Here is a 25,624-nt window from a genome sequence, read left to right as displayed (position 1 = left end):
GTCAAGCTTACCTGTTTCACTTTGCCTGGAGCTCACTTCACCATATCCTCCATAGCTAATTCTCATACTTTAAGACAGCTCATTAGGCAACTTCCTGTAAGATCTACTTTGATGGGGCAGCCCCAGTGGCGCAGCGGTTTAGCGCCGCCTGCAGCCCAGGCGTGATCCTGGAGACCCTGGATCGAGTCCCACGTCAGGCTCTCTGCATGGTGCCTGCTTCTCTCTCTGCCTCTCTCTCTCTGTGTATCTCAATAAATAAAGTCTTTAAAAAAATTTAAAAAAAAAGATCTACTTTGATGACTACATTTTAAATTGCAATCTGCCCTCTTGTAACACAAAACTTCCAGTTCTTTTCTTGCTCTAATTTTCTTGGCACTTATTAGCTTTATGGTAGTATTATATTGTTTATAATATTGTAGTCTGCCCCTAGAATGTAAGCTCCCTGAGGGCAGGGATCTTCTCTCTTTTGTTCACTGATGTACTCTAAGCACCTCGAATATTGCCTGACATATAGTGGGCCCTTGACAGGTCTGTTGAATGAATGAATCCTATAACCAAGTTTATTAGCAAGAAAAAAGCTTTGTGCCCCCCATTAGAACAAATCATTCAAAATGAGAAACTCATATTAGAAGTGAACAAAAATCTCAGAATAGAATGTACTATGTGCATCCTCCAGAAACATTTCAAATAATCCTTGAGGCACTATTTCTGATAAACCCAAGAATGAAGAAGATAGAACGTTATATTGTTCACCATGTCCTAAATTAAGTCATTGTCAGGTGAGTCCTACCGTATTTTCACACAAATGGATTTATTACCACTTTAAGTATTAAAAAGATAATCTTACATGTAAGAGAGTCTAGTCACAAGATAAGCGACTAAGAATGTTAAGGCAAAACACAGCACATCTATTTAAAATTTCTCTTGAATAAAAGGTCTAGTGAATACTGAAAATGGCTAATGCATAGGTGCTCATTTGTTTTAATTTAAAAAAACGAGTTTACAGCTATCATGATCCACATGTTGCTACCTCAAATGGCATTTCTGCTTTTAATCTACATAAGCTTTAACATAGGACCCAGTATCTCAACATGTTTGCCTTGAATTCCAACAAACCTATACCCTTCAAACCACCTCGTTGGGAAATTATTCAAATAGCTAGTGAGCACATGAAAAGATGCTCAATATTGACAATAATCAGGATAATACAAACTAAAACCACAATATCTCATTTTGTACCTAAAACGGCTATCATCTTGTTAAAGAATTAATAATATCAAAAATTGGCAAGAAATGCAGAGCAACTGGAACTTTCACACGTGCTTGCAAGAGTTTAAAATGATTACACATATTAAAGATCAAACTGTAAAATTTAGTTCTAGCTCCAAACCATGACCTGAAGAATTCCACTAGAATTTTGGTCCTAAAATAATTGGGGTGCTCAACCATTTCACAGAGTACTTCAGCTACTACAGAAACTGCTGGTACTGCTGGGGATTTACCCCAAAGATACAGATGTAGTGAAACGCTGGCACACCTGCACCCCAATGTTTATAGCAGCAATGTCCACAATAGCCAAACTGTAGAAGGAGCCTCGGTGTCCATCGATAGATGAATGGATAAAAGAAGGTGTGGTCTATGTATACAATGGAATATTACTCAGCCATTAGAAACGACGAATACCCACCATTTGCTTTAATGTGGATGGAACTGGAAGGTATTATGCTGAGTGAAGTACGTCAATCGGAGAAAGACAATCATATGGTTTCACTCATACGGGCAATATAAAAAATAGTGAAAGGAATTATAGGGGAAAGGAGAGAAAATGAGCGGGAAAAATCAAAGAGGATGACAAAACATGAGAGACTCCTAACTGGGAAACGAACAAGGGGTAGTGGAAGGGGAGGTAGGCGGGGGGATGGGGTGACTGGGTGACAGGCACTGAGGGGAGCACTTGATGGCATGAGTACTGGGTTGTTATACTATATGCTGGCAAACTGAACTCCAATAAAAAAAAATACATATACAAAAAAAAAACTGCTGAAGTCCCAAATACAATGTTAATATTCAATTCATTTGTGATACAAGTTATATTCATGGAAAACACATGCCTTTTGATGGAAGGCATCAGAGAGAAGGGCAGTAGCTGGTATAAACGTTCAGTAAGCAACAGCTGATAAAGCACAAGGTCAGCTACTCAACCCATCCCAAAAGTTTCTACTTGTGCCCAATGTGAAGTTAACAAAAGAAGCAGCACTGGCCAACGTATCACTAAGCCAAGTGCTCCATTTGTGCTGTGGTACCTCAGAGAAGCCATGAACAGACTAAACTTCCTCAGTGCAGACAACATTGGCTACCAAGGCCAAAGAAGCTTGCCTTCATCTTGAAGCACCAAGAACCGGACTTCATCCTTACATGTCTATTTTGGTGAGCCCTGTCACTCAGCATCACGTGCAAATGTAGATTAGTCTGTGCTGATGTTAGAATGGTAAAAATGTAGGATGTTTAGGCAATTTTAGAGGTATATTTTAAGATATTTACAACCAATAAGTATCTGAAGCAGCCACTTAAAATGTTTAATCATACTTAATTGAATTTTATGGGAGAAAATGTATACAATGGTAGCATCCTTGAATTTGGGGAGATTGCTGAAATATTAGGACCTTTATGTTATACTCATTGTTAACAAGTCTATAACATAGTCAGATAACTATCCATGTAGTTACCTATATGATTTTAACATTCATCTGCTAGATCTTAGGGGGGGGAAGGGTAAAATTAAAAATTTAATTCACTTGACTATGTACTACATCAAACTAACATGGCAACACTGCTCCACTAGCAGAGCAAAAGCTGAGAAATAATGAAGAGTGTGGAAATGCAGAGCCATCACATCCTTGGATAATCTCTTGACACAAGATTCACCCTCCGAGGAAACCTACCATCCCAGGACCACAGTGTGTTCCATCTGCCAGGGGCATGTGTTGAGTGCGACAGCCCTTGTGTACTCCTTCTGCACTAGTGCACCAGAGACGCCTGCACTGCTTCTGCATGGTAACATAAAGCAAACAAGAGTAAACCAACACTATGTCCACCAGATCAATCTAGTGTAATGCATTGGTTTCTACATTGATCTTACATATGTCACAGTTTCATGGTCAGAGGTAGAAATAATCAGCAAAAAAAAAAAAAAAAAAAATCTTTACTAAGTTCTATCATCAATTTATCTCTAAACATATAAAATGGCAATGTTTAGTTTTAGATTTTCATCATACATTGAACAACGAGAGAGAGAAATTAGAGTGGAAATATTCAAAATTATGGGAAACATTTCTCTTTGCAAGATATTTTTCTAAAGGACTTTTTGTTGTAAAATGTTATTCACAAGGAGTTTCCAAAAGCCTCTTTTGATACGATGATAGAATGTATGAATAATGTGCATAGAAATACTGTATAATGTATACTGGTTTCCTACTTTGTGAATATAATGCATACTTTCAACTTCTGAACAAAGGGTTCTCAAGTTTTCACGAGAAATAAAATCCACAGAGGTTCACAGGAGCTATACCCAAGATAATTCTCTTCTTTTTCTGAATTTAAATTCAAAGTTTATTTAATGTATAAATCAGGTAAAAAAGAAATGTATCTTGAACAAAAAAATTAAGTTAAATCTTCCCCTCCTCCTTAGTGGATATTTAAAAGCTTATTAACATTTTTTATTCAAAGATTTTAAAAACAATATTACTATGTGGAATATGCTTTGCCTATCTTTGCACTCACTGTTAGATTTCTTTCTTTCTTCCTTTCTTTCATTCATTCATTCATTCGAGATTTAGTTTATGACAAATCCTGAATAGAACACTGGGGATATATATTTCAATGAGTGAATGAAGTTGTATTCCTGGTGCAATGATCCTCACAACCTAGGAGTGTATCTAACCTATGAAATATCCTCAAAGTTATAGAGTTTAACGATAACAACAGGCCCTACATTTCATTTCTTTGGATTCAAATCTATGTAAATTAAAATGTAGTCTATTTGGATTCCCGGGGCTTTTAATATAACTCATTATCAAGACATTTCAATTTTATCACCCACCCAAAAAAAAATAGCATTTGAACATAAATATTTGAATGCTTTTCATTTTCAATAACCTCTCAGTGTCTATTTTCTAAATGGGGAGTACTTCACATAGGATTTTGTGAGAGTTAATGAAAATAATTAAGTACTTAACACAGTACAGAACACATAATAAGTACTCACTAAATTTTACTTTCCCTTTTTTTTAACCGCTTTCTGGCAAACGGCAAATTTCTCTAAGACTTACTAACTTCTAAAATACACAGTTCACCTTCTGTTCAAGAGAATAAATGTATATTTTTGAAACATATTCTAACTGTAACTTTATGGTAGTCTTAAAAAAAAAAAAAAAAGGATAGAATTTTTCTTACCAAGTATGGACACACTTGTGATCCAGGACCAAACATAAGTTCACACTGCTTGTTTACATCATACATTAATCCAGGAGGTTGTGAAGATAGATCATAAATTCTTCCATTTGGTCTGTCAAGGAGGCATTCCCCATGACCAGTACTGTGCCAATGACCGAAAATATCGTTAACAGATGTCGATGCATAAAATTCTTTATCACATTTTCTGTGTTCTACACTTTCAAAAAGAGTATCAATATTTCTTTTCATAATTTAAAAACCAATGCATATCAAAGTCAGGAAGAAAACCTCACAATTCACAAAGGACTTTTAACGTGTTTGTTCTCGTTTGAATACTACAATAGCTTTGAAGATACAATTTTTAAAAAGAACAGTGACAAACTAATCAGAATATAATTTTATGAAACCTATTCATATAATCACACTACACTTTTGATCTATTTTGTTGCCCAATAGAAATGCCTTATATTTAATGCCCAAATCATCAAGATGTTAAAAAGTTTTCAAATAATTTAGGAAAGTACATTTAAAGTTCTATATAACAAAACAAGGGAATTTCAGAAAGCGTTATTTTGTTTCCACTTTAAAGGGCTAGAGTTTGCGTTTTGGTTCTAGTGCTTCCCAGGATGCATGGCTGTGGACAACTTCCCTGAGTCTCTTCACCTATAATAACAGTGACACTATTCACCTTATAAGTTTCTATTAAAGTGTGTGTGTGTGTGTGTGTGTGTGTGTATACACATACATATAAAGGACTTAGAAAAGTAGTAAACAGCAGAGGAAATGAGTGTTTATTACTCTTAGCTTGTAATGCAGTGTCTAGTGTACAGGAAACTGAAAATGTCCCATCATCCCAATTGGGTTAAAAACATTTTGTTTCGAAAAAAAAAGAAATGAGGGACGCCTGGGTGACTCAGTGGTTGGGCATCTGCCTTTGGCTCAGGGCATGATCCTGCGGTCCCGGGATCAAGTCCTACATCGGGCTCCCTGCATGGAGCCTGCTTCTCCCTCTGCCTCTCTCAATCTGTGTCGCTCATGAATAAAATCTTTAAAAAAAAAAGATAGAAACGATCGTTCCATTGCCATAATTTAGAAATCTACAATTTTTTACTGGCTAGAAAGACATTAAATTTTGTCCAAAACTGAACATATAAACTTTAGGGGAAAAAAACAAGCACATACATATTTTTTTTTAATTCCCATGGAGAGAATCCCATTACCCCCTTTCAAAAATAAGGACATTTACTGGTATTTTTAATCAGCATCTCAATTGGCCATTGAACAAAGCTATATGCAATCACATATAGATCAGCAACTGTGTATTATGCTTTTAAATCAACTCTCCAAACAAGAATAATCACTGATAACTTTGGATTATATTTATGAACATATAATCCAAAGCATGCTTTCATTTATTCTCATAGTTCTCATAAAGAGAGGTAACTAGAAAGTGCATAGATTGGTGATTAGAATATGTAGGAAAAAAAAGAATACTTCATTTATACCAAAAAAAAAATTACTTGGAAAGAGTTTGGCCTTGCCTTTTAGCAACTGTCAATAAATAGGACAGAAACACCACTTGGATAAAAGTGGGAATTAAGAAGCCTAGTGGAAGGTGGAGAGATGAGACAAGAAAAATCTGGATCTGCTTCTTCTCTTCAAACCTAGGAAAATCTTCCAAAAGAACATGTAAACATATAGATGCCAGACCTCTCTGGTTGTACTAAGCTACTTCAAAGATTCATAGTTTGACATCAGCTATTGTCTGTCCTTCAAAGGCACCTCAAACATGAGCCTCTCAAACTCCTCTCAAAATATTATTCAGTAGCTTCTGAAAAAATTGAAACACACACACACACACACACACACAAGAAGTGTGAATCTCAGTAGGGCTTTCCTTGAAAAGTTTTCCTAATAGAGCACCTAAACTGTTTTACTGTTTAAAAAAAAAAAAAAAAAAAGGGGGGAAGGGAGGGAGGGAAGGAGGGGGGGGAGAGAGAGAAAGAGAGAGAGAGAAATAGAGAGAGAAATAGAGAGAGAAATAGAGAAAGAAAAAGAAAGGCAAAGCTAGCCTCTGACCTGCCCCCTTCCTAAATATTTTATTTTTTAAAAAAATTTTATTTATTTATTCATGAGAGACACAGAGAGAGAGTGAGAGAGAGAGAGATAGGCAGAGGGAGAAGCAGGCTCCATGCAGGGAGCCTGACGTGGGACTCGATCCCGGGTCTCTAGAATCACACCCTGGGCTGAAAGCAGTGCTAAACCACTGAGCCACTGGGGCTGCCCCCAAAATATTTTAGAAGTATGTATATACAACCCTTTTCTTATTTTTAAAAATGCATTTGTATAAAGAACACTCTTAAATTTAAACAGAAAAACTAAACAGAAATTGAACCACTTTAAAAGAACAAATGAATTTCAAATTCTATAGTCTAATAAATGTTTCATTTAACTAAAGTAATATAATTTCAGACTTACTCTAGGAATTCAGTGATATATTTCTGACTACATTTTGACCAGGTCCAAGGACTTGTGTGGTAATTTAAAGTTGGAGCCATTACATGATATTGATGTTTACTTCCAGTTTCCTTACATTTAAAACTATCATCATGTGGAACATTAAATCTAAAAATGAAAATAAACACTTAAAAAAAGAATATGAAAATATGAATACAACATTAGTAACAGATCTCTTATAAGGTAAAAGACAAATAAATCCAATCATATTAAAACTTATACTCTTGATCTCTCCCTTTGGGCACTGTAAAACCAGGGCTATCTTCATGTTTAGAAGCACATGATCTGAGAAACACTAGATTATAACTTTGATCAGCAGCACAGTCTGTTGACTTGGTAGCTTGAGTCTAAAGAATCAAAATATGTTGACTCTGGCTCACCTCATCACAATATGGATATAACATTCACATAAATACTTGCAGGTTTCAGCATGCATATCCTAAGAGGTGTGTAGGTAGATTACATAAAAGCGATACCACACTCATTTGTAGATCACTGACTATTTACTACAGTATCAAAATTTCTTTTCTTTTCTTTTCTTTTTTAAATTTCTTGATAGAAAAGAACCCCTAATTCTTTATCATTCTATAGCATCCGTCTGTTTTACACGAAACAGGCTACGTACTGTTTCCAGTCTATACTCAGTGATTACTGATAGAACTGGAATAACAAAAACCTTCCTAAAGGGCAACCAAATCTTTGTAAGATCAAGGATTTTAGATAATTAGCTGGCCAGCAGCAGAGCCTATGCATTCTTTTGAGGACCTAAGTATGAACTTGCATTTAGAAGGAACACTGAATCCACCTAACTCAGCTCTTTGCCTGCTGAGATTTGTACTTAAAAATCAGTCTTTCAATTAAGCTACCTACCCATATTCTAAAGACACCCAAAGAGTTTTTCAGGAAGAAAATAAATGTCTAAGATGGCAGTCTCTGCGAGAACAGTTTTCCATTAGTTAGTAGCCTTGGAAATCAGCTAACAGTACTTTCCAGATGTTACTGCAATGCATCTACGGCCCTCAGGTAAGCTCCTGATCCCATCCCCCACTCACTCAAACAATTGGAGTGTACACCTTGCTGATAATCCTGAAACATAACGGTGCTAAAAGGGAACTAAAGAGGCACTAGTTCAATAAAAATGATTTCCACTTGAAATTATTCCTGTTGGATACCCTAATGATGTAAGGCATGACCAGGGAAAGAAAATGTAGTGAAACTAAAAGAGGCAACTCTAGCCTCAATTCCTTATTAGCGTATAAACAAGAAATCCCAAGAATGCTGGGGGTACACATATGGAAACCTTTCAGAGGATGAGTTTGTAGGGGTTTCTGACTTTCCATGGGAGCTCCGAGGCTATCACGGGGAATCATGGCCTGCATTCTTAGAGCATAGAACCCCAGTAGAATTTTTAATAATGCAGGAACAGATAGAACCCTTCATTTGTACAAACAAAAACAAAAAACAAAACCAAAAAATAACTATGAAGCTGGAGAAATAACTTTTAAAAAAATCTCTTAATGATTAAGAAATTCCCACATGCCACATTCTCTGCTGGGGCTCTGAGCTATAAGAGCAACAAGTGAGTTGGTATTACAAATATTATTGGGAGTTCCCCAGAACCAGAAGCCCCTGCAGGCCCTCCCATAAGATGGAAGAGGACAGTACCTGGTCATGTATGGGATAACAAGGGATAGAGGCCAGAAGTGCTGGTCATGTAATCCAATACAGTAAATGAAATAAAAATTCCCAAGTTCTAGTTCTTTGCTTAGTCTGTTGATCTGTGCAGCCTGTCTGACCTAACAGATCACAAAAGAGCCAGAGTTAGCATTTCAGGGATGAAAATTACACTAACAATATTTTTAAAGACATAAAGCTGCTAATTACTCAATTGAAGATGGAATTGTAGGCATTCTGTGCAATGATTAATAGAAAGCACATCACTGAGGTAGCAGAAGGTACTTACACATGCCCGAGCTCGTGGGCGATGGTAAAGGCAGCGCTGAGTCCATTTTCTTCACTAATAGAGCAGCTCCGTAAAGGATCACATAGGGTACCTAACTCTGCTAAACCTGAAAAATTTCATGTTTGTATTTCAAAATGGGAAGTATCAAATTATAAAGAACTAAATTTTAAAGCTTTTACTATTGGCAATACTACTTAGAAATGGATACAGAGTTGGCTATTAATATCACAAATATTTTATAAGGTGAAGGAAACAAGAATAGAATGATTTATCTGCAGCTGAAATCTTTCTAAGCCAATTCTTGGATTCTTTTACTGAAGAAAATAAACCAAAATATGGGGTGAACAATTCTTTAAAAAAAAAAAAAAAAAAAAAAGGAAGAGGATGTTCGCAAATTGAATTTAAATAACAATTTTTTTTTTAATCTTTTTTTTTTTAATTTTTATTTATTTATGATAGTCACAGAGAGAGAGAGAGAGAGAGAGGCAGAGACATAGGCAGAGGGAGAAGCAGGCTCCATGCACCGGGAGCCTGACGTGGGATTCGATCCTGGGTCTCCAGGATCGCGCCCTGGGCCAAAGGCAGGCGCCAAACCGCTGTGCCACCCAGGGATCCCTAAATAACAATTTTTTAAAAAGAGGAAAAAAAGTTTGTTATAGGAAGGATGAGGTTTTAGGCAACATTAGCGTAGAGACTAGACAAATCAATGAAAGTTGGTAAAAGAACTAATATAGAAGATACCACAGAACACTATAAATTAATGAATTTGCTTTACTATTTAAAGTTTTGAGGCAGCATACAATTATTCAGCTTTAATTAAATGAGTGATTATATGTTAACTGCACAGAATAGCACCTGGCATCTAAAATGTGTTAAATAAAATTATTGACATATTAAAGGTACCCAATAATTTTGTAAATGTTTAGAAAATGTATCCTATTAAGATCTATTCACTCTTTAATATGAAGAACATCACGCAATGCCAACTTGCTGCTGAAAGAGCTGATATAATCCAGAATAAGAAATTGAAAATAAAAAAAAAAAGAAATTGAAAATAAGTGTTCCTTACAACAATCCATAGTCCATCAACTCAGTTGACATTTATTTACCGTGATGGCATAGTTTTTGCTATTATTCTTCAGAATTTTATTGTAAGTTATCTGCTCTCCTAAGGACAATCCCTTTCATAAAAAAGCAGAATTTTTCATATATAACCAGTTGCTTACTGTAAAGTTTTTGCATTTAGAAAGTTCTTAATATACAGTAGACCTGTATTAACTACTGTGCTTTAGATCTATACTCCTCTGTATTCTTTCATTTATAAAACTTAAAAGCATGCACATTTTCCTAATATTATGGTAATTTCCTAACAATGAGAAATGTTTTCTCGTGCTTTAAAAAACACTGAACTGAGGAATCTAAAAATGCCAGAAAAATTCAGATGAACATGTTCAATTACCAATACTTTTTTCCTTAATAAACTAAAGTATTTGCTCTCTTTCTGAACCCATAGCCAAAGGCATTGCTTGGGCAAAGATCCCCCCAAATAACATTTTCTTAATTAGAATCAAAGTAAAAAATGAGCAAGGAAAAAAACGAGAAAGATTATTTAACAGTCTGCTCTCCCAAGTATGCAAGAATTATTGTTTTACTAAAGTATGACTTCTTACTTTATGTGCCATTTTTTAGACAGTTTTGGTCAATTTTATATTTCTCCTTTAGTAGAGGTTAAAACTAAACACATTTTTATTGAATATCTTGCTATTCCTGCGCCTTCTTTAGTCTTTTCAATCTGTTAAGTGGCTCAATTTCCATATATTCATTTCTAAGACTACATAGATATTTCAAAAAAAATATTGACTATCATCAAATTTTATGTTTCATGCTTAAAGATGAATATATTCCAAGCTAACCTGCCCTGTTCTATTCACTATGTGTCTTTTTGTGTCAGTGCCATACTCTCTTGATTACTGTAGTTTTGTAGTATAATTTGAAATCTGGGATTATGAAACCTCCAGCCTTGTTCTTCCATATCTGAAAGCTTTAAAAATTATTATTTTTTTTTTTTTAGGAAGAGGAGGAGAAAGGGAGGGAATGGTAGGGAGGGGCAGAGGGAGACAGAAAATCTTAAGCAGGCTCCATGCCCAGAGTGGAGCCCAATATGGGGCTCAATCTCAGAACCCTGAGATTATGACCTGAGCCAAAATCAAAGTCGGATGCTTAACTGACTGAGCCACCCAGGTGTCCCATACCTCTGGTCTTTTTGATGACCATTATTCTAACAGATGTGGAGTGTGATTTTGATTTACACTTCCCTAACTAGTGATTTTGTGCATTTTTCATATATTTGTTCCATTTGTATGTCTTCTTTTGAGATTCGTATCCATAATAACATTGTCATGTCTGTTAGTAATATGTAATCCTAATGAATAATTTAACTTTTTGAAATTAGTTGGATACTTAACTGAGCCATCTAGATGCCCCTGAAATCATTTATTAGTGTAATGATAATGAGAGCTGACCTGGGTTTATTATGTATGTTATACTATTGTAAGGTTTTATGTGATAGAACTCATTTATTCTTCATAGCAAATCTACGAAGCTAAGAGTAACTTTCAGTTTCATAGATGAGTACAAGTCACGTGCTCAAGGCTGTACAATTTGTATTAACACAAGGATTAGTATTTTGTCATCTAAAACATGTGGAAAAATCACTAAGTATCCTGCTATCTATTATCTTTTGTAGATATCATTGCCCAGTCTTTGAACCCTTTTTGAAAAGCATGTTGAAAATGGTTTTCCTTTTTTTTTTTTTTAAGATTTTATTTATTTATTCATGAGAGACAGAGAGAGAGAGAGAGAGAGGCAGAGACACAGGCAGAGGAAGAAGCAGGCTCCACGCAGGGAGCCTGACGTGGGACTCGATCCCGGGTTTCCAGGATCACACCCTAGGCTGAAGGCAGTGCTAAACCACTGAGACACCCAGGCTGTCCGGTTTTCCTTCTTTAAAATGGCTAGATTGGGTGACTCTGTGCAGCTTCTTGAACTTCTAAAAATAGGGAGCCTGTATCAGATTTGGGCCCAAGCTACTTTATTCTATCTCTGACCACTTTTATATATATATATACACATATATATATTTTTTTTTTTCTGACCACTTTTATAGAACCCCATATTAGCTTGAGTGAATTTAGGTACAAACCATCAATTAGCTGCTTGGTGCCATGATGTTATATATTCACTTTGATTTGTTTTTGTTCTTGCCTGTTTATGGGCATATTTTGAGTTGGGTCTTTAATCATATACAAAACACATTTCCATGGATCTGTATGTGATTAAAATGGTTAGCTTGTTGGTGGGAATGTAAATTGGTGCACCACTATGGAAGACAGTATGGAATCGTTCCCTCAAAAAACTAGAAATAGAAAGATTATGTGATCCAGCAATTCCGTTTTTGGCTATTTACCTGAAAACAAAAACACTAATTTGAAAAGATATATGCATTCCTATGTTCACTGCAACATTATTTACAATAGCCAAGATATGGAAACTACCTAATTGCTAAGATTACTGATAGATGAATGGATAAAGAAGATGTGATATATAAGTATACAATAGATTATTCAACCATAAAAAAAGAATGAAATCTTGTCATTTGTGATAACACAGATGGATTTAGAGTATTTATGCTAAGTAAGGTAAGTCAGAGAAATACAAACACCATTTAATTTTACTTATATGTGAAATCTACAAAACACCATTTAATTTTACTTATATGTGAAATCTACAAAACAAGCAACCAACCAGTTTGATCAATACGGAGAACAAACTGGTAGTTGCCATGGAGGGTAGGGAGTGGGTGAAAAAGGTGAAGGGGATTAAAAAGTACAAACTTCCATTTATAAAATAAATCACAGAAATATAAAGTACAGCATAGGGAATAAGCCAACAATACTATAATAACTTAATAACTGTGCTGATATATAATAGCTTATCACAGTAAGCATTTCACAATGTATATGTAAATGTTGACTAACTATAAGGTACAAGTGAACCTAATATTGTGTGATAATTATACTAAAATTAGAAAAAGGAAGGAAACATGCTTTTTAGGACTCAATACTTAGGATTAAATTTTCTGCCAAGAACCTATGGCAAATATTCTTAACAGTGTAACTTTATTAGTATTCCCTAAAGAAAAAAATTATTGAAAAGTAAGGATAATTGCCATAATTCACAAATGATATGAGTGTCCATGAGATTTTGAGTGATGAATCAGTGGCTAGAATTAAAATCAATAAACAAAATAGTCTATTGCATTTCTATTAATCAGTATTCTATGCTCTTTACAATAAAAAAGTCTAACAAAATTTGTGTATGACTAGCATGAAAGAAAACATGTATTACTGAAAGACATTTAAAAAGATCTACATAAATGGACAGATAATGTTTTATAATGAGTTGAAATGCAGATCTAAAATTTTTTTATGGAAAAACAAAGTCTAAGAATAGCCAAAATACTGTTGCCAAAAATAAGGTAAAGTTATATACCCTGCCAATTAGTAGGATTTATTACAGGGCTACAAAAATTAAAATACAATTGATTCTTGAACAACATGGGAATTAGGGACACCAACCCTGTGCAGTGAAAAAGGATATAACTTTTGACTCCCAAAACCATAATGGCCAACAGCTGACCAGAAGCCTTAAAATAAAAGAATTACTGACACATGTTTTGTGTATGAATTATACATTGAATTCTTACAATAAAGCTAAAGAAAATAATAAGTAAAATAGATTTACAATGCTGTACTGAGTGAAACAATCTATGTGTTAGTCTCTGTTGCAATTTGACCTGCGCAGCTCAAACCATGTTGTTCAAAGGTCAACTGGTAGAGTAGAATTGGTACATAAACTAGGAAAGTAATTAATGGAATGGAAGAATGATTTGCAGACACTCATGCAAATATAAAATTTTTAGGAGACTGCAGTTACTAAGTAAAGGAAGTGAACTATTCGATGTATGGTCTGAGGAAACTATCTAAATAGAAAAGGAACAAAACTAGGTCTGTATCTAGTTTTATCCCAAATGGTTTAGAAATTTAAACATGAAAGGACCAATTTTTAAATGTTTATAAGAAAACAGGATATGTTTAGACTTTGAGTTACAGAAGGGTGTTTTTTTTTTTTAAGATTTTATTTTTTTTATTCATGAGAGACAGAGAAGGAGGCAGAGACATAGGCAGAGGGTGAAGTAGGTTCCTTGCAGGGAGCCCGATGTGGGAATCCTACCAGGACCTCAGAATCACGACCTGAGCCAAAGGCAGACACTTAACCACTGAGCCACCCAGGCATAACAAATATAAAATTGCTATACATTCAGTTTTTACACCTTTTCGCAAACACACAGAAACAAAAACTAAGCAACAAATTATTGAAGGGTATCTGTGATACACAGAAGCCAAAATGGATTTAGTATCACAAAGTTATAAATAACATCTAAAAAGCAGTAAGACAGTCCAATTTGCTGGCATATAGTTTTTCATAATATTCTCTTATAATTGTATTTCTGTGGTGTTGTTATTTCTCTCCTCTCGTTTGTGATTTATTTGGGTCCTTTCTCTTTTTGATAAGTTCAGCTAGGGGTTTATCAAATTTATTAATTTTTTCAAAGAAACAGATCCTGGTTTCATTGATCTGTTCTATTGTTTTCTTAGTTTCTGTGCCATTTATTTCTGTTTCTAATCTTGATTATTTCCCTTCTTCTACTGATTCTAGGCTTTGTTTTTCTATCCTTTATGTGTAAAGTTAGATTTATTTAAGATTTTTCTTATCAAAACTACAAGGAGATATCACCTCACACCTGTCAGAATGGCTGAAACTAATAACTCAGGAAACAACAGGTGTTGGCAAGGACACAGAGAAAAGGAAACCCTTTTGCACCATTGGTGGGAACACGAACTGGTGAGCCACTCTGGAAAACAGCATGGAGGTTCCTCAAAAAGTTAAAAATAGAACTACCCTATGATCCAGCAATTGCCTTAGTAATAACTAGTGAATAACTAGTACCTAAAGGATATAAAAATACTGATTCTAAGGGATACATGTACCCTGACATTTATAGCAGCATTATCCACAATAGTTAAGTTATAGAAAGAGCCCAAATGTCTATTGAATGATGAGTGGATTAAAAAATTGTGGGGTGTTTTGTGTGTGTGTGTGTGTGTGTGTGTGTGTGTGTATGCCATATGATCTTACTCATGTGGAATTTAAGAAACAAAACAATCATGGAGGGGTAGGAAAAGCAGGAAACAACAGACTCTTGGCTATAGAAAACAAACTGATGGTTACCAGAGGAGAGGTGGGGAGGGGGAGCTGGGATGGGTTAAACAGGTGATAGGGATTATGAAGGGCACTTGCTATGATGAGCACTGGGTGTGGTATGGAGTATGGAGGTGCTAAATCACTAAAGTCTATATTCGCAATTAATATTACTCTGCATGTAACTGGAATTTAAATGAAAACTTGGGAAAAAATTTAGTAAAAATAAAAATAAATAAAAAGCAGAAGAAAATGACAAACACCACAGTGGGAAAATGAAAATCTTTTCATATCTATTGGCTATTTATATTTCCTTTACTCTGAGGAATGAAAGAAATATGACAAACTCAATTATGGAACTGAAAATTAGTACTATAATGAAATATATTACATTTAGATTGGCAAAATGAGAAATCTGAAGATACCTTGGGTTGAGAAGGACATAATCAAAAGAAATGTTTATACACTATTGATAAAGAGATCAAGTGGCACAATCACTCTAAGATATACCAAAGTTGAACATGAGCACATTTAAATGCATAACATTTTAATTGTAGGAATATACCCTAGATTTTAAGGTTAAGTTCATAATGAAAACCTGGAACTGGCCCAAATATCATGATAGCATGTAGATATGTAAACTGAGGATGAATTATTATACAGGAGTGAAAATTCATGAACTACAACTACAATGCTCAAGAAAGAACCAAAACCAAACAATTCCTTTTATGAACACTGATATATAGAACTATGTTTCAATATGGATGAAAGGAACTAGAACATATAAAATTCATGGTATTAGCTACCTCTTAGAGACATGCAAAGGGATAGAATAAGGACTTAGCGCAGGCCATATGATTGTATTAAGTTTGGCTCTTAAATTTGGTGGTAGATTTAAGGCTATTCGTTTTATTATTTTGCTTTAAATTTGCAAATAGTTTATATGTATGTAGTAACTGGCACAGTATCAGTTCTTATTCTTTAATATGTACTGAAGCAGAAGCTAATAATGACTATCAGTAATGAAGACAATCAAAATGATTACAATGTAAAATAAAAGGAAAACATTTTAAACAATTCAGTAAACAATTATAGAAATTCTATTTATTAAAGATTTTTTTATTTGAAAGAGAGGGAGAACACGCAAGCTGTGCAGAGGGGTAAACAAAGTCTTAAGCCGACTCCGTGCTGAGCACCGGGCTCGATCTCATGACCTGAGAGCATAACCTGAGCCAAAACCAAGAGTCAGATGCTTAACCAACTGTGCCACGCAGGCACCTAAGTTATATGTAATTTGCAAAGTAACTTACCCAATGTGTCACATTTCTCTCTAGCTCCACAAATGTCTTCCCTTAAAACAAAAAATTTTGAAGCATTTTCAGAAAGTATTTTTCAACAAGTCAAAACAAAAAGAAGCTTGAACTATATGATGTGACTATTAGCACCAACTCACTTCCAAATTCAGTCTTATTAAGCTCTCAATAATTTAGACCTAGGGTAATACAGCATTTGTATATACCAATAAGCAACAGGTGCTACATAAAAGTGACTACTAAAAAGAGCTGAAGTTTAACCACATTCAGCAATAAGCTCTGTATCTTTCACCTCTCTGCCTTTACTTATGCTGTGGGATGTAGTTTTTGCTTTTCTAGATGCTCCAACTCATTATGAGCTTCAGCTATTATACTCCACCACAAATAATGTTCTCAGACATTACCAAATTGCTTAATTTTTTTTTCTTCTGCATTACTTAGTCTGTAAGCATTCAATTTGACAGTTCTCTTGTCTTTCCTTATGGTCTTCCCTATTCTAGCCTTTTTTATAACTCCCATCTTGTAATTCATTATCTCCAATTTTTGTTGCTTGGCCTCTAACTATAATCCAGGGAAGAACCATGGACTGATGATATAATATGGTGGATAAAATTAAGTCAATTCTGCTTTAGTTCTGAAAAGAGATAAAGCACACAGACTACACGTCACCTATTTTACATTGACCAAGTGTTTCATTTCAGAGTTTTCGAAAGTGGAGATTGCAGAGTTTGACCTCTAAGTGGAACAATTATTTCCTTTTGTCTACCAACCAATCCTAAGACCTAAATATCCCAGTAGCCATCAGTGTTGCTGAAGCGAAGGCATGAATTAACAATGTATAGTGGTGCTTGTAAAATGGACAATCATTTTATAATAGCAGAAGTAAGCAAGTTGAGAAAGACCCTCATAAATGCAGCCTAATAATTAAGATACATATTGAATACCAAAACGAGGAACAGATTATTTTTAAACTACAAGAAGTCCAAAAGGTGGACAACCAATTAAATCCAAAAGCTCTTTCCAAGTGATTGAGGATCAAGGGGGATATGAACATAACCTGTATCCAGTTCCATAACTAAGTTCATTTGTAATTATTTTTCATAATTCTGTCACTAATAAAGAAATTATTTTATTTGGGTCAATCCATTACTCAGCAACCTAACATTGCTAATTTCCTAAGGAATCAACTAGCATTGCAAGAACAAGATTTCCATACAGTAGTATCTTTTGCCATACAAGTTCTCAAGAACACTTCTGTACTTTATCAATAAAGCATTAAGGTAACAAGAAGTATCAGTGATCATGCACAAGAGAAAGGGTAAACAACTGCAGCTGGATAAGTTATTTCTGAAACTGTACCTAGTGATAAGAACAGCAGTGTCATGGTGAGAAGGGTGAGCATCATCAAGAACATTCTGAGTTTGCTGCCACAAACAGAAGTTGCGCAATGTGGTAGCTGCATTGTAACTGATGACTGGTCCTTCCTACGGGGGAAAAAAAAAAAAAAAAGAGTAATTCATTATTACACAAAATATCTGCAAGCCTCTTTTCTCTCCAAGCTTGTCAGCATCCTTGCAGTTTACCAATAGCATTTTTAGAGGCAAATGAAGTGGCATTTCTCCCTCATATTTATTCAAAAATATTTTAGCAATACTTAAGACTTGATGATCAAAAGGAGATCTAGGGAGACCTTTTCAATGTAACCATCCAATTTTTAGGATCAAAAGATTTCTAAAAACTGTATTTTAAAACTTTCAATTTCAAAAGGGAATACATCATTGCTTTTAAACCTTAAGTTTTTAAGTTGTTATTACTTCCTTTGAAAAGTTTATTTCCATTACAACATAAAAAGTTAATCTCACTCTTTTTTAAATTAAGTTTTTAAATGTAAATTTTAGAAATATCTCATTTCTAACAACTTTGTGATCTACATATATTGTTACTAGGAGCCTCTACAATTAAGATGACTAACTTTAGGCCGGTTTCTTACCTGTTCATTATGAATTACAACTAATTTTACAATTACTATGTTGATGAGATTTCCAATACTTGAGTCCTTGTAGATTGCTGCAACCTGCAAGGAAGAAATTGTAGGATTATCTGCATTGTGGAAGATTAAGCAGCATCAGAGTTCTAGTTCTCAATAGAACTGCACTTAATTATTAATATTGACCTTTCAAGGGCTGTGCTATAATGAGACTATATACTATCTTAGTGTTAAAATCTTATTATGTATACTTTAGGATTTTCCAAGACACTTCTTTAAATGTTGTAAATGTAAATTTTGATGTAGTAACTGCCAACAAAACTATACTGAACGTTTTATTTAAAACACTCATTTAGATGCCTAAGTGAGTTATTTCTTCTCAAACATAAATTGAAACCAGTCCTAGAACATCATATCTCTGATTTAGCTGCACATTGGAATTTCCTATGGACCTTTTCACAAATCCAGATGCCCAGGCCACATCCCTTACAAATTAAATCAAAATCTATAGGATTGAGACCCAAGCATCAGTATCTTTTAAATTTCCCCTTTATTTTTAATATTTTATTTATTTATTCATGAGAGACACAGAGAGAGAGAGAGAGGGAAGGAGAGAGGCAAAGACACAGGCAGTGGGAGAAGCAGGCTCCATGCAGAAGCCCGACATAGAACTTGATCCCAGGACTCCAGGATCATGCCTCAGGCTGAAGGCAGGCACTAAACCGCTGGGCCCCCCAGGGATCCCGCCTAAGTTTCCCCTTTTAATGATTCCAATGTGAACCTGAGTTTGAGAACCTGTATCCTTAAACCTACTCCTGAGATCAGTCCATAGATCAGCAGCATATGTATCACCTAGAGCTGATTAGAAATGCAGAAATGTAGGCCCCACCCTGGACTAGTGAATCAATTTGTATTTGAACAAAATCCTCGAGTAATCTGATCACTCAGAGCCTGGAAAATATTTTAGATGATTCAGCAGGAATTTTACTTCATTCTGTGTCACAATTCATAATTTACATAAGTATTATTTAGATATATAATTTTTAACTATTTTTCTGGTAGTTTTAACTAATATTTTCCACAGTGGCTGCAAATTTCCAATTCTGAGTATGACTATAATTTTTTAGATTTTTTTTTTTTTTATTCATGAGAGAGAGAGAGAGAGAGCAGCAGAGATGGAGGTAGAGGGAGAAGCAGGCTTCATGCAGGAAGCCTGATGCAGGACTCGACCCCAGGATCACTCCCCAGGCTGAAGGCAGGCACAAACCACTGAGCCACCCAGGGATCCCTAGAATTTTTAATGGTTAGCACTACTAGAATCCATGGAAACAGATTCATCCAAAATCCTTTAAGGAATCATAGGAGAAGTCACAGGTCACAACCTGGTCTTTAATTCTCCAAGACAGAAAAATGCAATTCTATGAGGCACTCTACATGGGCTCAGTTTGTGATTCCTGGTTAAGGTGTTAATTCACTAGATTCATCTCCTCTTCTTGTAGCCATCATAAAGGTTTCCACTGCAGTAATAGTTTCTTCCACATCCAATGCCTCTGTCTTGCACTCCTTCAGAGACCCAGTCCCCTTGAGCCCTGGATCACCTGTGCAATGAAAATTGTTTCCAAAGACAGGCAGTAGCCTCTTTGACAATGCCCTTAGTAACCTCTTTTTTGATAGGTCTCGGGCATGGGGAAAAAAGCAAACTAAACTACTAAGACTGTACCAAAATAAAAAGCTTTTGTACAACAAGGACATCATCATCAAAATTAAAGGCAACCTACTACATATTTGCAAATGATATATACAATAGGAATTAGTATCAAAAATATATAAAGAACTTAAAAACAAACTAAAATAGAGCAAAGGACCCGAATAGACATCCTTCCAAAGATGACATACACATTGCCAAAAGACACGTGAAAAGTTGCTTAATATCACTGACCAAGGAAATGCAAACCAAAACCACAAGATAAAACCTTATACCTATCACGAATGGTTAGTATCAAAAAGACAAGAATTAAGTGTTGGTCAAGATGTGGAGAAAAAGGAAACCTTGTGCACCATGGATGAGAATGTAAAGTGGTTGCAACCACTGTAGAAAACTGCATAAAGGTTCTTCAAACAATAAAAATAGGAATAACATATGATCCAGTAATTCCACCACGGGTATTTACCCAAAGAAAACCCTAATTCAAAAAGATAGATCACCTTTATTTATGCTTATTACATTATTATTATGCTTCTGTATATTGGCTAGTAGAAATAATGCAATCTAAGTGTCCACTGATAGATGAATGGTTAAAACATGATGTATATATACATAACAGAATATTACTCAGCCATACGAATGAGATGTTGCCATTTGTGAAAACATGGAGGAACCTAGAGGGTATAATGCTAAGTGAAATAAGTCAGACAAAAAAAAGACAAATACATGTAATTTCACTTATATATGAAATCTAGAAAGCAAAACATTAGTAGACCCATAAATACAGAAGACAAACTGGTGGTTGCAAGAGCGGAGGGGATGGGGAATGGGCAAAATGGGTGAAAGAGTAGGAGGTACAAGTTTCCAGTTAGGAAATAAGTCATGGGGATGAAGGGTACTACATAAGGAATAGTCAATGATATTGTTATAGTATTGTACGGTGACAATGGTAGCTAATGGTGAGCGCAGCATAACATGAAGAGTTGTTTTATCACTCGAATCACTGTTGTACACTTTGTTAACTATACCTCATTTACAAAAAAAAAAAAAGTTTCTGAAACCAGGATCATCATCTCCTGGACCACTACCAAAGCAACATAGCAATTGCTTCAGGAGGTATTACTACTCTCATCTTTTTGATAAATGTTCAGTATCTACACCCTGCTTTGTTGGCTAGCAAACCAGAGATAAGGAAGACATGGACCCTGGCCTTCTGGAGCTTAGAATTTACTGGAAGTACTAATAGTGGAGCCCTCATTCCATCAGCCAAAGCTGTTTCAAAATAATGAATAACCTACATGACTGCTGCTGCTGTTTCTTTTGCCACGTGGAGTACAATCAAAACCAGAGCCAAAAGCATCTCTGGAAATGCTGACACTGTAGGGTCAGTATGGAATTCAATATACATTCCTGCACCTCTCCTATTGTTTTAGCTGCACAGCCACAAATATTTACAGGTTGGTCTACCAACAGTGGTGCCTTCAGCTTTAGCAAGAGCATTTTTTTGGGGGGGGGGCAAAAGTGGTCTTGTAGAGTTGAGAGTAAGAAAGGACAATCAAATGACTGGCAATTTCAAGCAGGTCTGTTAACACAGCAGTATTGCTCGCTTGAAAATGGGAGCTGTGGAAATTTGTAGCTAATTGATATTTTCCATGTAACTTTAAACAATACTTATCTCCCACAGAAAACAAAGTATACCCATACTTGTAACTACAGGGTTATCCTTTGATCCAGTGAGTTTAAAACTGGATGCTTTTCTAAGTCAAATTACAAAATAAATAATACACCTCAAAGGTATGCACTAAGGCTCTTTTCCCCCTTAAAAATGAACAGTTGTGAAGACTTCTATGTCACAGGAGAGCAGGCATTCCCAGTTACCCCATATAGAAAAGAGCTTAAGTACTATGAAGTACCTACATGGCTAATTTCTCCACTCATTGCCCCAAAGATATTGACCAAAAATGACAATCTGGATGTTTTACTGTCAGCTACACAATATACAGTCTTAAAAATTTGAGTTTCAGAAAGAAACATATTGCCCCTTTATTGAAAAATAACAGATCTATAAGGAAGATGTAGTATATATATCTACTATGGAATATTACTCAGCCATACAGAAGAATGAAATCTTGCCATTTGCAATGACATGGATGGAGCTACAGAGTTTTATGCTGAGCGCAATAAATTCATCATATACAAATACCATACAATTTCACGCAATATGGGATTTAAGAAACAAAACAAACCTATATTTGAGGGGAGGGGGAAGAGGCACACCTGGAAATAAACTATAAAGAACTGATGGTTACCAGAAGAAAGGTGGGTGGGTGGAAATGGATGAAATAGGTGATGGGGACTAATAAGCACACTTGCTATAATGAATTCCAAGTGATGTATGGAAGGTTGAATCACTCAGTTGTACACCTGAAATTAATATTATACTATATGTTAACTGGAACTTAAATAACAACTTAAAAACTCACTGATACGAAAATAGACAGCTCAACTTAATTCTTCATATACACTTCTCCCCCAAAACACCCTCAGATTGATATTTTGCTTTTATACTAAAATGGCATCATGAAGTAACTAAATTAAGGTCATCCTACTTAAATGTAGGCATCTCCCATTGTATGTGCTGACCTTCATCATCTATGTGCTCATATTCAATATATATACCTATATATACATACCTCTTATTATGTTCAGATATTTAAAGGTGCCATTGTATAAATATTCAATTAAATGGAATTGTGAAGCAGGCAGATGATTGATGACAAGGCCCATTTCATTACTCAGAGGCTTTTCTAACTGGCATGTACAATATGCTTCTCTCATCCCCAAACTACCACCCCATATTAGATTGCCATGATGGTGGGCACACCATCCCCAAACTACCACCCCATATTAGATTGCCATGATGGTAGAGTACCATGTTTGCTACTGCTTCATCAATATATTAATAAGTTTATTGGCTGTAGCTCTAACTATTGTATCTATCTTAGGGAATTTCAGCATTCCACCCAAAATCCTTCTAATCAGCTGTTGGTACAAACATTTCTTTCAGAACCCTTATGTGTTTCATGACATTGCCCTGCTATTGTCAACTTGACCATGGCCTCAGAAGTCCTCCGTAGTCAGGAGACCTTGGTTTTAGTTCTAGCTTTATTACTAGTTAGAAGGAAGTTTCTCAACTCTGGAAACGGGTCTATCTACTTTTTGTCTCAATATCTGCAACCACATTGAGGCACTGAGTACTGGGTCACAATGCCCTAGCAAATTAAATTAGTATTTACCAGATGCTGTTGAGGGAGGAGTGTGAAGGACATTTGTCTTAAAGGATAAAATTATTCCCTAGTTTGAGAAACGTTGAGTAAAAAAAGCAGGTATTTTCAGAGTCTCAAATAGGCTAACATATATACATATAATCTATGAGAGGTATTATTTCACATAAATGCTTGAACATTTTTTCCCCTTCTTCCTATGGAACATGTCACAAGACTATTAGCCCATTCCATAGATTACACCTTAGAAAATATTAGATCAGATTTCTAAGGCAACCTCTTGTTCTAAAGAGCCACGCAATATTGATATATAGAACTATAATCACCACATATTAGAGTTCTGCATTTTAGAATTTTTATTGATCTAATTGAAATGTATTGAAACTTTTTAAGTATTTCTTTCCCTGGCATATCTGGTTTCTTTATAGGTCTCATAGAACAGTAATTCATAAACATTTAGCTAAAAAGGTAGAGATGAAATGGTATAAATTGTTACTTAAATATTTTAAGAAAATTCTAGGCAAAATACACTTTATGCAAATCATGAAGTTACTAACACCATTGACCATACACTTTATGCAAATCATGAAGTTACTAACACCATTAATTGACCAACTATTTTGAAATAATTCATGTATAGAGTTTCAGCAAATGTACATATATGATATACCTAGAGACTATCTTCATTTTTATTATTTTAGTCATTTTTAAGATAACTGACATATTAGTTTTAGCTATATATACAATGATGTATGTATATATTGTGAAATGATAACTACAATAACAACCATTACCACAGTTATTTTTTTCTTGTGATGAGAACTTTTCAGATCTATTCTAAGCAAACTTGCAAACAAAATAATCACCATGTCAACTATTCACTTTGCTGTGCATTACACTCCTAGGACTTATAATTGGAAGTTTGTACCTTTTGACCACCTTCACCTTCAAAATCACCTATATAGGGGCAGCCCGGGTGGCTCAGCGGTTTAGCACTGCCTTTGGCCCAGGGCGTGATCCTGGAGACCCGGGATCGAGTCCCACGTCGGGCTCCCTGCATGGAGCCTACTTCTCCCTCTGCCTGTGTCTCTGCCTCTCTCTGTCTCTCATGAATAAATAAATAAAATCTTTTTTAAAAAAAATAAATAAAAATCACCTATATAAAACTGATTTTAACAAGCAGATTTTGTTTACAAAGATCACTACTCTTGTCAGATCTTTTTGCTCAAATTTAGAAAATGACATTCCACTACATACAAAGTATATATGTGCAGAAAATTAAACTGAAATACTGTATGTCAACTTTATTTCAATTTTAAAAATTAAAATTAAAAAATAACCAGAACATGGAGATGAAGAAAGGAAAAGAAAACATTAACGGTCATACCTAAACCTAAAGTATGAAAGTATATGGTCTTTATTTTAACGTGACTAAAAATTCTCTACCCTGAATAACATGACTGAATGCAATATTAAGTTAGTGTAGTGCAACTTAGGGTTTTAGTCGATAAATGCCTCTAATAGTAACTATATTCTAATAAACAGGGCTAATGCCTGATGATCACATGGTACTCCTTAAATTTACATTGTTAAATCTATAAGAAAGTGAATATCATAAAGCCAAACCTTTGTAAACACAATGGAGTATAGAAGTCTGACTTACAGTAAATATTGTCAGGGTTTATTAAATAACTCACTGAAAACACCAAGGTAAGTCTGTTGCCGAAAGTAACTCCTCTAGTTGACAAATACTTTGGTTGTTTAATTTCAGTAAATGCCATTTTAGCCAAATATTGTCACCCAAATTCTCTAAAGATAAAAGCTTTGGTATAGAAAACAGTTGAACATCTCTGACCATTTAACACAAACTCATTTCATTAGATACACTATACACAATTCTGTTCATCCTTATTTTAATGTTACCAGAAATACTTTGAATAAGAGATCTCTACGCTATTTGTACACAGCATTCTAGTGAATTAAATCACACATTTCTGTATCACATTATGCAGATATTGTTAAACTGTTGAAAGTAAAAAAAAATGTTTAAGACACCATAAATGTTTCCTTTCTGCAGGATGA

General features: G+C 35.0%; 1 protein-coding gene across 4 annotated transcripts in view; it reads right to left on the bottom strand.

Annotated features, from left to right (window-relative positions):
• The window catches only part of ADAMTS20 (ADAM metallopeptidase with thrombospondin type 1 motif 20), a 163,041-nt gene that overhangs the window by 95,021 nt on the left and 42,396 nt on the right, over positions 1-25,624 (bottom strand). For all 4 annotated transcript variants that reach the window (XM_077870395.1, XM_077870392.1, XM_077870394.1 and 1 more), the window contains exons 5-11: positions 18,557-18,640; positions 17,926-18,050; positions 16,564-16,604; positions 8,933-9,038; positions 6,931-7,077; positions 4,453-4,594; positions 2,943-3,047 (exon numbers count right to left, since the gene is read on the bottom strand). In XM_077870395.1, the coding sequence (XP_077726521.1) occupies positions 2,943-3,047; positions 4,453-4,594; positions 6,931-7,077; positions 8,933-9,038; positions 16,564-16,604; positions 17,926-18,050; positions 18,557-18,640 (750 nt within the window). The remainder of the gene's footprint in view (positions 1-2,942; positions 3,048-4,452; positions 4,595-6,930; positions 7,078-8,932; positions 9,039-16,563; positions 16,605-17,925; positions 18,051-18,556; positions 18,641-25,624) is intronic.

Source organism: Canis aureus, chromosome 25 (genome assembly GCF_053574225.1).
Source record: "Canis aureus isolate CA01 chromosome 25, VMU_Caureus_v.1.0, whole genome shotgun sequence".
Lineage (NCBI taxonomy): Eukaryota > Metazoa > Chordata > Mammalia > Carnivora > Canidae > Canis > Canis aureus.
Note: the sequence above shows the minus strand (reverse complement) of the source record. Positions and strands in the feature narration are given on the sequence as shown.